Genomic DNA, 16,788 nt, shown 5'->3' with positions numbered 1-16,788 from the left:
TAATGGCACCTCAGAACATAATCGTGTGTGTACATGTGAAGTACCTTTGAGGCGTACAAAGTAAATCCAGCCTACGCGAGAGAGGGTACAAAATACAACCACAGAAAGTATCAAGCACGGCCATATTATGCCTTGATATTTTATTACTGTAGACCCTAAGCTAATATCAAATCCATACATGGATAACTGTCTGATACATAAATATGACAGTAAAAATTAAATATTAGGCTCAGTATGTTGTTCAGCACTGGGCATTGACAACTCAGGGAAAAATGATGGATTTACAATTAATTTTGCATCTCCAAAATATATTTTTCAGATTGACGGTTGTACATGAAGAGTCAATTACCCAAGAAATGTAAAATTCGGATTTTAATGCAAGAATTCATTCTCTCTGAGAATATAGAGGAACAGAAAATGTCACAACACTGAATTGCAGGAAGGCCCTGTACTGACGGGTCTATAGACAGGGGTTCCCAAACCTTTTCAGACGTTTGTCTGAAATTATTTTTTTTTAAAATAATGAATTAAATAAAAGTTGTTTAAGAAGAATAAGATCTACATAGATATTTGTAAAAAGCATAGAGGGGGTGAAATAAGTATTGTACTTGTGACCATTTTTCACAGTAAATGTATGATTAAAGATGCTGTTGACATGACATTTTCACCAGATGCTGATAACAGAAATAGAATCAGAAATTAAGTTATGTGTAATAAAATGCAATGGCACAGGGGGGAAAAAATTATTTAAAACTATGTAAAAGACTTAATGGTAATGATAGCTTCAAGATGCCTCATGTATGAATAGACATATGAAAGACAAACAGTCTTTAAATCTTGAAGGATCCATGGGCCTCTTCTACAAACTCTGAGCTATGGTTCTTATTTTCTATTGAACTCAAGTCAGGTTTCTATTGTATTCAAGTCAGGTAATTGGCTGGGCCAATCTAGCAGCTTTATTTTCTTTCTCTGATCACTTTTGGGATCACTGTCTTGCTGAAATGTCCACCCTTGTTTCTTCTTTCATCATCCTGGTGTTGGGACTGAACCAGCTAATATTAATTTCCACTGACATGGTGCAGGCTTGCTTTCTAATTACTGATATATTTCTGGTAGTGTCTTGGTTTTCTATGGCTTTTTGCACATCCCTTTCTTCATGTCTTTAATACTTTTTTCCCTGGTCATTTCTGGTCATCAATAAATTAATTTCTGAACTTATTTGTTTTGTATTCTTTTGATTACTGATCTGGTGAAAATGTCAAGTCAGCAGCACCTTTTTAAATATATTTTCTGAGAAAAATTCTGTACATGTTTCAATATAAATTTCATTCTGTTCCATCTATATATGAAATGTTTATTTTTAAAAAGGCTATGGAAATGTCATCTTCTTCTTCTTCTTCTCCCACACTAGGAAGCTTACTCGGTGACAGCAAGTGCGGTCAAAAGTCCGATCTTTGGCTTTTGCGCAGTGTGATGGAAAGGGTCCTCCAGGTAGGACTTACTAATACAGCTTCTTTGCGATGCAGTTGCTTTCCATCCTCATAATATGTTCAGCCAGCCATAGGCGGTGGGGTGTAATGATAGTATTACCCATTGTTTAAATATGATTAAAATATGATTTGAAGATAATGTTGTCTGTATATAAATAGAAACATGAATAGCCTGGACAACACAAACTTGAAACGTACAAATTTTCACATTCCATCACTGTGAGAACCTGTCTAAAGAATATTTAACTGAACACAAAATTTGGATAATTCTATTAATTGCAGAAGAGTATTAATATGATCAACAAAACCATCAATGCTTAAACATTTCAAACATCATCCACATACCTACAAAACTATTATGAAGTCCACTTTCTTATACCATGCAGAAATCAGAGAGTCTTCTTCACAGAGGTCACAAATAAAATGATTTCAGTTCTGTCCTTCAGATTTCCCTTCCATTTCAACTGCAGGGGAACAATCTCTTCTATTTCCTCCACACACGCTGTCCTCAAATGGAAGCATGAAACGGTAAGGCTCTTAAACCCCCACGCTATAACACAGCACAGTCCTGAAAAGGGTCCAAATGAGATAATTCATGTCTGTTTGCTCTAAATGGGAAAGCATCGTTTTCTAATAGAATCATATTTCACCCAGACTAAAAGCTTCCTCAGGAACAATTAAAGATAACGAATGAGCATTGCCTTATTCAAACTGATCCCTCCACATATGCACCCATAACTCTAGACCAATTGTAAAATTGCCTCTTTGCGAATGTGCTGCTACGTTTAATATGATGTTACAGTCTCTTTCATTAATCAACTGCTAATGAGATTGAAGCCTTGCTGTTGACCAGGGCTAAGTCCTGCTTACTCAGGTTTCGCAAAGAAACGTTTTTCATTTACACAGGCTCTACAGTCTAGTAAAGCAGACTGATACATAAAACCGGATTCAAGCAAAGCAACAAAACATTTCTCCATACAGTTTCAACAATTGCTTCATTCTTGTGGTAATTCCAGTAAAGTTTCAACAGATCTACTATATACATTATAAAAAGGAATATATTGCATCAGAACTACTGCCTACAGGAACAACAACATCTCGCACACAGTTTTATGGAAAGACTTTTTTACCTGTTTGATTTCTTTTAACCAGGCTCTATTTTATTTAAGCAATCAGCTAAAACTGTAAACTAAAGTAATGCAAAACAAACCAAGGAAAGGAAGTACTACATCTGAATAAGCGTGGTAAGAAACCTCTACAAATCCTTCTGGTAGTTTCATCGCCTAACTCTTTTTAGTAAACTTAATTAAATACAGGATAAAAGTAGTACAAGGAGATAATTCCCAGTAAGACAAGTGGTGCAAATTAGCATTAAAAAGATAATGCTGCCCCATTGGTGTACTTTATCTTAAAGCAATATTAGAGTACACTCTTTCCTCTAGTGTAATATTCTTAAAACTTATTCATGCTTATACGGTACCAATTACACACCTCTATCCGATTAAAAGTGATGTAACAGTGCTGAAAATGCCATCCCTTCGCAGTACTTATGACTATTCTTTCAGACTAGTGTCATTTAAATGAAAGACACCCAGTGCTGCAGGGCTGACCAGTCTCATTCAATTACCGAGACTAGGCTGTAGTTTATTTTCTGACAGTTTGAAATTCGAGTGCAATAAAACTTTTACTTTTCCCGAGAAAAAAAAAAACACTTTGGCAAAAGTTTTGAAAAATGTTCCTCTTCAGAAGCCAAAAAGCATCCCTAGATGGCTTGAGGATGTGAAATGAGCGCTTTAATGTGCCAACAGCTTCTTCCCATCCAGGGGTCAGGTAAATACTGTTCACATCAGGTAATGTGGCGGTAATATTTTGTAGATCATGTTTCTATTATTTAAATGACATTGTGCAAGGGAGGGAACCACACTGGCACACGGAAAGGTTGAGCAGTGGAGGGAAATGATTTAATGTAATGGGAGGAATAAAGCATCATTAGCGCAAATTAACTATTGTCAGCCGAGGTGATCTTGTTGGGTGCTAATGCCATTGGCAGCCGCTGAAGGTGGCAATTTACACACAGGGGGTGGGGTGAAGTGAAGTGCACATCGGCATGCATTTAGCACCCAATGGCAGCCGCGGTCACAGCCGTTCCATTGGATTTTGTCTCCTAGAGTTTAAGTAGTGCCAAGATGAAGAATGCCCATGTTTAATTCACGCCGTTTATGTTTAACTTCAGGCCAGGAATGGGCCGCAGTCCATTAATTAGTACCAAACGGCCGTTCAAAACAAGATCTGCCTTGTACAGGTCGCCCATTTTCCCAGGTCTGAACGGCTGCGGTTTAAACTCTGTCACCTACCAGACAGTAGAAAATTCGACAAAATTGTGTTCAGCAATTACACTACCACTACTAAAACACCCCATGAAATCCCTTTCAGTTTCAGATGCACTTAGCACTTTTTATTTCTGATGCACATGTCGAACCTGCTGAGTCTTCATGTTTCAAAAATTACTAGGCCTATTCATATGTAAAACGTTTTAATGAGACTAAGTGCACCTTTAGGAATAAATATTTATTTTGAATGAATAAATAAAATGAATAAAGACCTCAACATATACAATATTTTCAACTACCACTTCAGATTTCAGAGACTTGACACGACAATGCTGGTCTACAGGAATGTCCTAAATGAGCCCCTTAAAAAAAACATTGAAATCATTTAGTAAGTTTGTTAAGATGCCAAAGAGCATAAATGTTTTAGAAAAATATTTTTATATTTTTACAACCACTCTGAGACTCTCCAAATATGGAAATTCCACCCTGTACTTCTGTCCCAGTCGCCATTATTTTTTTCCCAAGAAATGTCAAACTGTCCATTTAAACTAGAAGAAAGTATGACAGCAGCCGATATTGATATAACAGGGCAGACAAAATTGCTTCCTTTCAGGACGAGAGCCAAACTGATACATTTTGCGCCATTTTCATAATAAAGAGGTGATTCGTTGCGTTTAATTAGTCTGGATTTCATGCCAGGATATCGCTCATTACCTCATGCTGTCCGCCAGACTCTCCAGCTCAATAAGTCCGTTTAGAACATTTCTCCTACAGGTTCCTTCTGCAACACGACGTATTGCGCAACATGAAAACATAAGCTGTATTTTGTTTTTTAAGAATTTGGTATTCACTTTTAAACCTGTCACATTAAACCTAGCCGACGCACAAACTACGTAATCCCGTTTTTTTTACGTCGCTGCCTTCCGCGTTTTCATTCTCCGTATTTCCTCAACGTGCGCTACAGCAGCGGCCGTACGTGTACAACAAATGTCTTCTTCTGCTGTCAGGGTTTACTCTCAAGCCAGCCACCCTCTTTGTGGAACAACGGCTTGAAAGAAAAACTGCAAAGAAAGTAACGTAAATGCGTTTACAGCAACTTACTTAACTGATATCACGTCTGGCTTAATAATACAGTACATAGCCTATGAAACTAACACTATGGCTGTTTCCTCCAGACGAGATACATCGTAACACTTTACAATAAGATGTTATTTGTTGACATTAGTTAATGTATTAATTAACATGAACAAACAATATACGATTCTTTTTTTAAAAAACCATTTATTAATTGTTGTTAATGTTAGTTGATGAAAATACAATAGGTCATTTGTTTATGTTAGTTCACAATGCATTAACTGTTCACAAACACAACTTGTGATTTTAATGCCTTAGTAAATTCTGAAATTAACATGAACTAAAATTAATAAATGCTGCAGAATTATTGTTCATTCTTAGTTCATGTTAATTAATGAGCTTTATTGTAAAGTGTTACCAATACATTTTACCCAAGTACTTGAACAAATGCAATATTTGCTTATGAGCTTTTTATTTATTTATTTTAATTTATTCATTTAATGTAATTATTTTTTATTCTGTCTCATTTTACTGAGTATGTTATCTAGATGTATTTCGAATCAAATGTATAGCCTACATTCTGTACAGTTCTAAGATCGCAAAATACAAAACATCGAATAAGAAATGATGAAGAAATGTTTAAGATTCCAAAAAGCAAATGTGTGACACTGACCGTGCAAACTTGTGCACTTCATGTCAGCTCCACTGCTAAAAAAAAAAAAAAAATACAAAACAAATACTAAGGTATTATAAAATGTATGTACATAAATGGTCAAATACATTTGAACCCACTACCAGTGGACACAGCAAGGCTTATATTAATTCATTTATATGACTGAGACAAAAGAGCAGCAGGAAGACACGCGATCATCTTTGATGTACTGTGAACAGCCAGTCACGTGTGTGGCGAAGGAATAAACCCCTGCGTGGCAATTAACCCAATGATAAACAGTCTTTTCCCACACAAACACGGCTGTTGTCATGAGTCTCCTGAGTGTTTCTCACACGCTTTGAACCCCTTACAGACTGTGTGGGAGGGGAAAAGCAGATTAATTTGGGCACGATAACGGATATGCTGATAAGTGATGTGTGTCCAAGGGAAATGGCGGCTGTAGAGAGCTCTTCTTAAACATCAGGCTGGTGTGATGTTCTGAAGTCGTGTGGCCCATCATCACAGTGACACATCTAAATCTGCTTAGTTGGCGAGGTCTAACAGATTATCAGCCAGATTTGAGTAATAGACTCCTCATTTAGCCTTAATGCGTTTTGCATAGAGAGCAACCTCCTCTCATCAGTCTTTAAGATGAATCGTTGTCCCAGGCAAAATTTTAAAGATATTAGTCTACCGGCAACTGCATAAATCATAAGATTTTTACTAATGGGACCAAAGCTAAACACAGTCCCACCCTCTTAAGCACACAAAGGAGATTATTATAATGATGTCAAGGTTGTTGCTCCTCAGGAGCCTCTGTTATTTACATGAGGATTTTTTACAGGAACATAACCTATTTCATAAACACACATACACACCCCTTTCATAAACCCACACCACAGATCTTAGAATAATTATTTTATGTAGAGAAATTTTCATTCTCATTTATATTTTTCTGGAATTGCATATCAGAACATAACACATTGGCTGTATAGCGCATACTGCGAATAGGCTGATATACTAATAAAATGATGAAATAACATTTTAACGAAAAATAAAACCTGGTTCAGCTGAGTCACTGGATAAAATGCCAAGGTTTTCTCTTGGCTCAACTACCTGACACTGCAGAGGGCAGACGGAGACCGCTGCTCGGTCCAGATCTGTAATAGTGATAATGTCAGAAAGCCCACTCAGACTAATGTAATGCTGAAGGACCTGTCATTATCCAAGATGAGAGAGCAGAGCCCCATCTGAAGCAAATCCAAGAACAACACTTTTTGTAAATTAATACATAAATATATATTAATGTAACGTACAACAATCTACATATGTATGTATTAATTTACATTATACATTTAAATATCATCTTATAATACAGTGGTGTGAAAAAGTGTTGGCCCCCTTCCTGATTTTTTTGCATGTTTATCACACTTTAATGTTTCAGATCAAACTAATTTAAATATTAAAATATAACACAACATGCAGTTTTTAAATGAAGGTTTTTATTATGAAGGGAAAACAAAGTCCAAACCCACATGGCCCTGTGTGAAAAAGTGCTTGCCCCCCTAAACCTAATAACTGGTTTGGGCCGCCCTTAGGAAACTGCAATCAAGCGTTTGCGATAACTTGATAACTTGAGTCTGTTACAGCGCTGGGGAGAATTTTTGCAGAATTGTAATTTAGCCACGTTGGAGGGTTTGAGCATAAATCGCATTGTTAAAGGTCATGCTACAGCATCTCAGTAGGATTCAGGTCAGGACTTTGACTAGGACATTCCTAAGTCTTGATTTTGATTTTCTTAAGCCATTCAAGAGGCGGACTTGCTGATGTGTTTTGGATCATTGTCTTGCTGCACAACCCAAGTTCGCTTTAGCTTGAGGTCACAAACAGCCGGGCATTTTCTTTCAGTCTTTTTCTTACGGCGGAGTCATGAACACTGACCTTAATTCAGACAAGTGAGGCCTGCCATTTGGCCGGCCACTCCTGGGAAGGTTCACCACTTTTCCAAGTTTTCGCCATTTGTGGATAAAGGCTCACTGGTTCTCAGGAGTCCTAAAGCTTTAGAAATGGCTTATAACCTTTTCCAGACTAATAGAGCTCAATTACTTTCTTTCTCATTTGTTTCTAAATTTCTTTTGGTTTTTGTTTTCCCTTCATAATATAAACCTTCATTTCAAAAACTGCATGTCATGTTTACTTGTGTTATCTTTGATTAATATTTAAATTTGTCTGATGATCTGAAACATTAAAGTGTGACAAACATGCAAAAAATAACAAAATCAGGAAGGGGGCCTACACCGCTGTATATGTGTGTGTGTATGCGTCTTTACATATTATTTTGATAACACATTTATGTGTGTGTTTGTGTATTTATCTGTGTTTTATTTTGTAATTATTTCTATTGAAGGAAATAATTGCACTGAAGTACAGGGAATTGTTTGCCCCCTACTTAGACCTAATAAACATTTCAAAAAGGTAATGTTTTATTTATCATTCATAGATGCTTCAGTCTTGACACCTAAATCAGTAGGCAGTGATTGCGTTGCTTTAATATTTTTGAATAAAAATATTGTGTGTATGTGTACTTGGATTTGCTAAACTCTGCTGTCCCATACTAATGTATGATAGTTTTATGAGTTTTTTGAGCATTTATATATTTATATATTATATATAAATATATATTAACTCATACTGATTTTTTTATCATTATTTATCACATAATGGTCAATGTGACAATACTGTACTGGTGATGTGAACAAAAATTATTCAAACTGAAGTGAATTGAGGATAAAAAACGATATAGCAGTATTAAGATATTATATTGTATTGTATATCGTATGTATAAACTATGAACAACCAAATGTGTACATACTTTTATCATAATTTTAGAATCTGCTGATTTATAATTTTATGCTCTATAGTTTATTTCAATAAATGTCAAAGTGTGTGACATATGTTCTCTAATGCACATGACATCGAATGTGGCTAAAGTGTCAAAATATTTTAAGGCCACTTTTATATCTGTGCTCTTACATCCGAGTATTACTTGGAAATCCAATAAAACAGAAGGTATAACAAAGGGACTTTTGCCTTAGAGAACAAGAGAAGCTGAAGTGTCAGCTGTAAGGCAGAATCAAAAGCCTGCTGCTTTGTTTCTGCTTTTCTGTAGAGCTTTTGTGAGCCCTTGCTTCTGGAGGGCTGTCACACAAGAGTACATCTCTTCCCTTCATTAGACATACTTCCGTCTGCGGCGCCCTATATCAGTCAAATTAAACACACCCCACGCGTGCTCGGGGACCAGTGTCGTCGCACTTTTACACTTTAACTCTTTCAAACTATGCGCCGTTGAAACACGTGCGCTCTCGAACCAAGTCCACCTCTAGTATAGAATCGTTTGTTTTGTACATCTAATTCGCCGGTGCTTTTAACAGGAGCCCGCTGCTTGTCAGACGCGATGGCTGTGAAGAGCCGGAGATGTTCTCTTGAAGGGGCTCTGTGAAGCACAGTCACTTTGAACAATCTCGTGCAACCCGCGCTCCAAGAGGTGCTGTTCGCACGCTGAGGGCTCCTTTCTCTTCCCTCGCTCTTTCTTCTTCATTTCTCTTCGTTCTCATAAGTGGAAACTTGCAAGGGGGGTTGGAGAGGTCGGTTGCAAGCCTAGTCCGACTGGAAGCCCTTCTCTCTTCTCTGAGTGTCCAATTCCTCAAGTTACACACCAGGGAAGCTTTTCATGTTTGTCAAAGCGCAGACGACTTTGGTCATGTCTCTCTCACGCTTTCATCCCGAGTGGGAGGGGGGCTGACGTTCGATGTTCCTTTCGGTGGGACGCTTTGCTCATTAGTGGAAGGGACTTGAAGCTCTAACACAACATGTCTCCTCTGAAACAGGTGTGGAGGAAAAGGCCAGCCGGCCGGAATGGCCCCTGCAGGCTTACTGTAAGCGCCGCGGGTCGCTTTGCCAAAAAAGCGGGGGAGTGAAGGAGACGGAAGGACAAACATGGGCTGATGTGATATGTGTCTGTTTCCTGACACCAGACATCCAAAGCTGCAAAACAAAAGATGACACAAATGCAGCGGATGGAAGAGGAAAGAGCAGATGGAGATATGGGCTTATGGTTAACCTCTAAACCTGAGACACTGCATAAAATACAACACTGTTGACACAACCAGCTTCAGGAAGGATAGGTCGTAACCCTGGCATGGGCAACAAGGCTTTAGAATTGACTGGACTGGAAGTATCTTCTATTCAAAAATATCTCAGAAGAGGTTTCATGAGACGGATGGCTTATTTACCCAAAAATGTTGATTTTGTCATCATTTATTTACCCTCATGTCATGGGAGGTATTTTGCAAAATGTATTTTGGAATATGCAACAGAAATCTGTCTTGATTTAGACCTTGTGGACAATTTTTTTTTAACATATAATTTCTTAAAATACCTTCTTCTGTTACACTAAAGAAAAAACCTAAGGTAATAATGACCAAATGAGGAATTTCCTAACTGTAAACTCAGAAACAAGGGAAGAATGGATTCAAGTGCAGCGTAAATTAATTTAATAAAGAGAAAAAGCTAAATATACAAGAAATAGGACAAAACAAAACGCCTGAAGATATAAAAATTGAAATGCTGGATCTACTGGGTAGGTTAGGTCTTGGTTTCATTAGTGCTCTAAATAAAAAAAATCTTTTTTTTCTAGTTTAGATTAATCTTTTTATTATTATCTATCTTTTTTATATCCAGCTCCCCTCATTTCTGAGTTCATCGTCACAAAGTCCCTTTAAGAATTATTTTTTAATTCACATTTAGTCCTTTGTGTAGGCTACTGATTTTTATTTATTTATTTATTTTGAATGATCCAGCTCTATTTAAAGACACATACGTTTTATTTGTATCATCTTATACATTTTCTGATAATTAGAAAGGTAGTTTGATCATTTAAACCCTCTCAAATATTCAAACTTCCTGGGCTATCTAATAACTTGCAGTCATGACAGATTTACCCATTTCTCTTTGGATAAGGGCAACAATATCATATCAGATATTGCTCTTCAGAAACGAAGCATGAACCTAACTGAGTGCATGGCGATTGTATATGGCAGTATATCTTCACAAGCAGTCTATCTCAGTTATCCAAAGGGCAATGCATGTAAAAACAGATGTACGATTTGACATTAAACTCAAAGTAAAAGAGGGTGACAGTCACAAAATCCCAAAACAGATTTAGAAAATTCACAGACATCCCCCACTGCGTTTGATGGTCATTGACTGTAAATGCCAATGCTTCGGGTTATCTTTTAACTCCAGTTATGTTTCAAAAAAATAAAATAAAATATATAGTAAGAAAAAAAAAACAAGATTTCATATGATCGAGAGCATAGCTATTCGCCAGCAACGGCAAATGTGCTACTACTACAATAAAACAAAACAATAACTTAATGTAAAAATGTATAATTTCTCTTATTCTGAGAGCTTTAAGTCTCCTTTTTGCAAACAGCTGAATGGATACCCCAACCATCAAGTGTATGAAAAGTCACAATTTAGCCAATGGACTTTACCTTTTTCTTTGTGTTAAGGGAAGAGTATTCTGGGTTTTGTTGGACACAAGATTAGAGCTTTTTCTGTGATTTACTGGGCTGTTTTTCTAATGGACATAATTTTTAAGCCTAGCTGCTTTGGATGATACTGCCATCTGTTGTTCAAGATTGGACATTACACCCATATCTACACTGACACAAGCAGTGGGCGACGGATGTGCTCAGAACAGCTTACTACCACGGTACTCTTAAAAGTCCGGCATAGCATGTTTATACAGTGTATACTGTTTGAACTGTGTGCATATTTTGTATTGAATAAATAGATGACTGATTACATTTCCCAAATTGTACAACATTCAAACGGAGCTTATTGCATGGGATACTCCTGCAATGCATTGCACTTACCCTGACCATCATTTGCTAGTGTAATGATTAAACAGAAAGAATATTATTAATCTTTCTTTCTTCACTGAGGTCATACAACGAAATATTGCCTTTTGGGTCTGTTATTTAAAAAGAGTATGCAGTGTGCACCGAGTATTAAGTGAGCTTTGTAAGCTAGCATTCCATTCTGAACATAGCCAGTGTTTATGTAGATACATAACCGAAGAAAATAGTCCATGTAAATGATAAAAAAAAAAATGTACATTTAATTACGCAACTATTTTAGGAGCCTACTTTTTCTTTCTCACTGTTTCTTGTCCCTTACAGTGCAAACGAGGCTCATCTGCCAAACGGCACTATTTTAAATCATTAATCTCTGGGCGAGTATGCTGTGTGGGCATTCAGATTCCCATAATGTTCGGCGGCTGACAGCAGCCATTTTCCATGGACGAGAGGGCTGAAGAGGCCTGTTGACCCCTTTCCACCACAATCTTCCCTCATCACACTGTGCGACTTCATTAACTCTCAGGGCAATTTCAGGACTTTTTCCAGGCGTTGTCATTATACACTGTGCTGTCAATTACACAAGCCTGCTGCTTAAAAGAAATCCAATGATAAAAGTTCTCTGAAAGCCAAAAGGTCATCTTCCTCTGTTAACCTCAGACTGGATGTTTTTTTTTTTTTCCTGATTTCAGTAGCGTATCAGATGTAATCAAAAAATATTAGCAGGGTTTAATTATTGCGCTTGTTTTTTACATACATGCTTCAAATGTACGAAGTATGTCGTAAACCGTGGTGTTATAATTAGGTCTCTGAAAAAAGACAGCAAGCACACAGAACACTCAAAGGCAAAGGGACAGAGAGGTGCTTTGTTAAAAGAACAGTAGTTGAATCATGGAGAAATAATGCCCTCTGCTGAAACTAACGTGCTACAGCTGAATACAGACAGTTACCAATGGACTAAAGCAAACAGAGGTTCACAGCACAACAAAGGTATGAAGAAACAAAATGAGAAAGCATGTCTTGTAGATTTGTTTTTATTGTGCTTCATCATTTTATTCATTATGGTAATTAAAACTGGGTTTTTTTTTTTCAAGAAAACGCATTAAGCAATGCAAGCATCTCGACCGACCAGACAGAATGAAGCTGTTCATTCATGATGCACTTCAATAAGCGATGTTCATCTGTCTAAACAGATAAATAAACTCCTCTCTTTCTCTCTTTCCTATCAGTGGTTTGAAATGATATATGAAGTGCCACAGACGGCTTTCCAGAGAGACAAATGCCAGTGACTCGCTCTGAAATGTCAGACGTGACAGTCGGAGACATGCCATGAGAACCTCTGCCTGACCAATTTGAAGCCCTCCTGATCACAAACTGGCTGACTGTCAAGACTGACAAAGGCCAATTTTACCTGCCTGGAAGTGAAATATCTCTCTATGACAAATACGAGGGTAGAGAAGGTACTGCATTGCTGTTGGAGATCTTCTATAATGCTGGTAGGCCTATGTGAGAGGATCCGTGAAAAACACCATATATGTAGGTTTTGAAGCATGGACGCTGGTTTGAGCTGGTCCTGCTCAGGACCTTCTTAGGACAAGCATATAACCATCTGAAAGCAGCTCTAACCAGCGTCCATGCTTCAAAATCTTCAATCTAGGATGAACTCCGTGAATGATGATACAAGGACAACTGAGCACAAGGAACTGGTTTTGCGTTGTAAATACTAAGTTACAAAATGGATACAAAGAGGCATTGTTACTCAGTGTATTTGTTTGGTGCCGTACCGAGTGACCGTTCTGACAAAGCAGTTCCAGCTTTAGGGTTGAACAAAATACATTTTACACCACTAAATGAGCCAGTTCAACTATGCCTTTTTTCAGTTTTAAATATATTTTAATACTGATCTGTCTGAATAATGAGCGTGTTGTAGGTCAGTGTTTTATTGATTGTTTTCTCTCCTCCTCCCACCTTCTACACCCCCACTTCTCCAGTTTTCTGCTCATTTCTTGGGTCTTTTTTTCAGATCCAAGGTGTGAAAGACTAGCAAACCAGCAGCAGAGGACAAGTAGAAAGATTTTGATATTTTAATAACAGGTGAAGCTGTACAACCTTTAAAAGAAAATGGTTTCCAAACACGTTGCCTTAAAGAAATTGTAAGACTAGCCTAAGATGTTTAAGCGACTGGGCAGCTAGTACTGACTTCACTTTGAAAAGGTTGACTGCAGTCAGGTTTAATCAACAGAAGCTTTTATTTAAGGAAGGCACATTAATCAAATACATTAATTTATTCAATCACAATGTACCTTTAAATACACAAAACATACTCATTCACAATGTCTAAAAATCTCAATAACGTACCGAATCAACAACCCCCTAAATTACAGTTATATTTCACAGCATAAGACAGAAGTACAATAAAGGTTAGGATACAAATTTAATCCTGTTAAAATTTCATGTAGGCCTTAAGAAAAATTTATTTAATTTATTAAACAGCAGTGCTTTTATTCCACAAATAAGATGGTTTGTGCACATATAAATTTACAGCGCGTATATTAACAAGCTGGTCAAGAACTGTATAATCAGTGCTGCACTTGAAGGCGTTTTTTCGTCGTAGTTTCCTCTGAAGAACTCATGCAGTGGGTCAGAAACGTCCTGCACCTGCTGGAATAGTCCTCTGGACAGTCTCTGTATAGACTCACGTGGGCTGGAGTGATGAAATCGAAACTTTCAACTGTCAGCCCCTTCTCACGCAACACTTTAACCATCTTCTCCACATCCTTGTACCTGATCACCCGGTCTGCTCTAGAATAGAGGTACATCTGAGGCCAAGGTGCCGGGTGATCCATCATAGCATCGTAGTGGTTCTTGTGAAAGTACTTGGTCAAAGGATACAAAACAATCCTGAGAAGGAAAACAGCCACGGCAAACAGTGCCAGGAGGAAGTACTGAAGTAGCACATTGACTTTGGGCCCCAAGGTGGTTTTGAGTGCTCTGAGCGCCCCTATAACGTTTTGGCTGCCCGGGGCACTGTCCACAACCGTGCCCACCACACACAGAGTGCTGAACTGACTGTGACTGAGCAATAACTCAACAATATAACGGTAAAGCATGAAGCCCCCATTGCTGAACACATGGAAGAATATTGGGTTGTTCTCCACTTCATAGTCAAACAGAAGTTCAAGTAATTTTTGCGCAGTGCTTCTTAGTTCCTTGTAGCCCAGTGGTTCTGAAATAAAAACTGTCTTCAAAGGAGCCGTGTACCGTAGAGTCACACATCCCTACCAAGAAAAAACAAGCCGTTATAGGTACGCTAACTATGGTCCACCTTTTATGTCCCAGTGGATTGACTTTAAATACTTTTTTTTTTGTTAGATAAACATCACATTAAAACTTTTTTTTTAATTACATATAAACATACATTGATGTCAATAACCACAGTGATAATTATAGATATAACTATATTAGTCTGCACTAACTGATGATAATGTTCTGTTCATTATAAGGTTGCACTTAAGTAAAATTAAGTTCAAAATATTTAAACTTGGAACATATATTCCGATTGGCTATTAATGTTTTATTGTACATCAGCTGGAAAAAAAAAATTGTACGGAAAATTATTTATTTGTCATTGGAGAGAGAAAGAGAAAATAAAATAAAAAGTATGCCAAACATAATTTGGATACATTTACTTAACTATTAAAATCTACGCCAGAATATCCAAGAAAAAAAATACACTGATGTTATAAAGGTTTTTCAATGATACTGTTCCTCTTTGTCGAGAGAGAGAGAGAGAGAGAGAGAGAGAGAGAGAGAGAGAGAGAGAGAGAGAGAGAGAGAGAGAGAGAGAGAGAGAGAGAGAGAGAGAAATAGGAAAATGTCTCACCTGTTCATTATAAATAGAACTATATTTGGCGAGATGTTTGTCTCTGCTGCCCGCCCAGCCTAGCAGAATAATGACTGGCTCCTTTGATCCCCGCCAGTGTTTCTCTGTCAAGACAGGAATAATGTGTCCAAACAACAAGAATCCAGTCATACGCAGTTAACTTACAGTACGTAAAACGAGTGGCACATTCCTGTTGAAGCTTTCCAATTTAACATCTCTAAATTAAGGTCTAAACTCAGCTCACAGGCTTCCATTCATACAAGCAAGTAATTGGGAAACAAGGCAAAGCTGCTGTCAACCTAAGGACAGCACTTACCTGAGGTCAGTGCCTCTGGAAATACTATGTTGTAGTCTATACCATCATCCCCCATATTGACGGTTATTTCCCCAATCGTCTGTCTGCCATTAATAATTCACTTCAAACGAGTGTCGCGTTTCACTGCCCTTCTGCTGCCGCTGCGAAGACAGTCACAGTCAGGGGCAACACTCGACTTAACAGAGAAACAGGCGAGTGAAGCAGGCAACATCAGCGTGCCATTGTTTCATACAACATCCGGGTCAGGATTCACAAGTAAGAGACGAATTCAAAATAAAGGCCCTCTAAAGGCGCTTTCAAACGAAACTTTTGACAAAGGATTAATAATTGTTAATTCAAATCTAACAATTCATCAATAAATATGCTGTTTAAAAACTGGCATATTTTCATTGTTAAATATAAAGTGCAAAATCTGACAGTCAACTGCAATTAAGTATTTTGTCTAAATACTTTAGAACCAGGAATACATACAAAGAAAAAGAGTTATTACATAAGACAAAATTTATGTATTTCCAGTACTAAACAGTTTTCAAACATTTATAAATCGGGCGTTTCAAAGACCATTTTAAAGTTCAAGTACTTCTGAGCCAAATATGCCATTTTCTCCTTGTACTACTAAATGTGACCTTATATTCACTTAAGGTTAAAACATTTAGTAACCTTTAATGCCTGTGTGCAAACTGCTAACATGGACCCCAGGTATTAAACAAGAAAGAGGATTTTTTTTTTCTGGATTTGTTTTATTGCAACAACAATTAGAAATACAATGAATGTTAGAAATAAACAAGACTACTTAATATATAGTTGTATGGGCTGCATTTAAATAAAAAATTATGCCAAACATAATTTAGACACATTTACTTAACTATTAAAATCTACACCAAAATATCCAAGACAAAAATTGATGGATGTTATAAAGGTTTTAATAAAAAGAAAAAAAGTAACAAGCATTTACATTTTATCAAGGAAATCATTGAAGTTAATAAATGCATTTGTTAAATTCACACAAACCTAAAAAACGATTCAAAAACAAAGCTCACAAAACTAACAAGCCTGTAAAGTAAAGAAGGGCATGTGTATATATATTTATAATTAAAAAAAGAACAGGTCAAAGCAACTACT

At 37.2% G+C, this 16,788-nt stretch overlaps 1 protein-coding gene across 1 annotated transcript; it reads right to left on the bottom strand.

Moving 5' to 3' along the window:
* Positions 1–13,537: 13,537 nt before the first annotated feature.
* Positions 13,538–15,905, bottom strand: tmem53 (transmembrane protein 53). The gene is made up of 3 exons (XM_043254484.1): positions 15,667–15,905; positions 15,351–15,454; positions 13,538–14,745 (listed from the first exon to the last, which is right to left on the bottom strand). The coding sequence occupies exons 1-3, from the start codon at positions 15,719–15,721 to the stop codon at positions 14,047–14,049; spliced, it is 858 nt and encodes a 285-aa protein (XP_043110419.1). The 5' UTR covers positions 15,722–15,905; the 3' UTR covers positions 13,538–14,046.
* Between the last annotated feature and the right edge of the window lie 883 nt (positions 15,906–16,788).

This window comes from Puntigrus tetrazona, chromosome 2, assembly GCF_018831695.1.
Source record: "Puntigrus tetrazona isolate hp1 chromosome 2, ASM1883169v1, whole genome shotgun sequence".
Lineage (NCBI taxonomy): Eukaryota > Metazoa > Chordata > Actinopteri > Cypriniformes > Cyprinidae > Puntigrus > Puntigrus tetrazona.
This window is presented reverse-complemented; position numbering and strand designations above follow the sequence as displayed.

Excerpts from the sequence above, each read along its gene's own strand:
- tmem53 (XM_043254484.1), bottom strand. The coding sequence starts at position 15,721 with ATGGGGGATGATGGTATAGACTACAACATAGTATTTCCAGAGGCACTG. Across the intron at positions 15,455-15,666 it reads TCCAGAGGCACTGACCTCAG|AGAAACACTGGCGGGGATCA; the intron begins GTAAGTGCTGTC and ends CTGTCTTGACAG. Across the intron at positions 14,746-15,350 it reads GTTCTATTTATAATGAACAG|GGATGTGTGACTCTACGGTA; the intron begins GTGAGACATTTT and ends TTTTCTTGGTAG.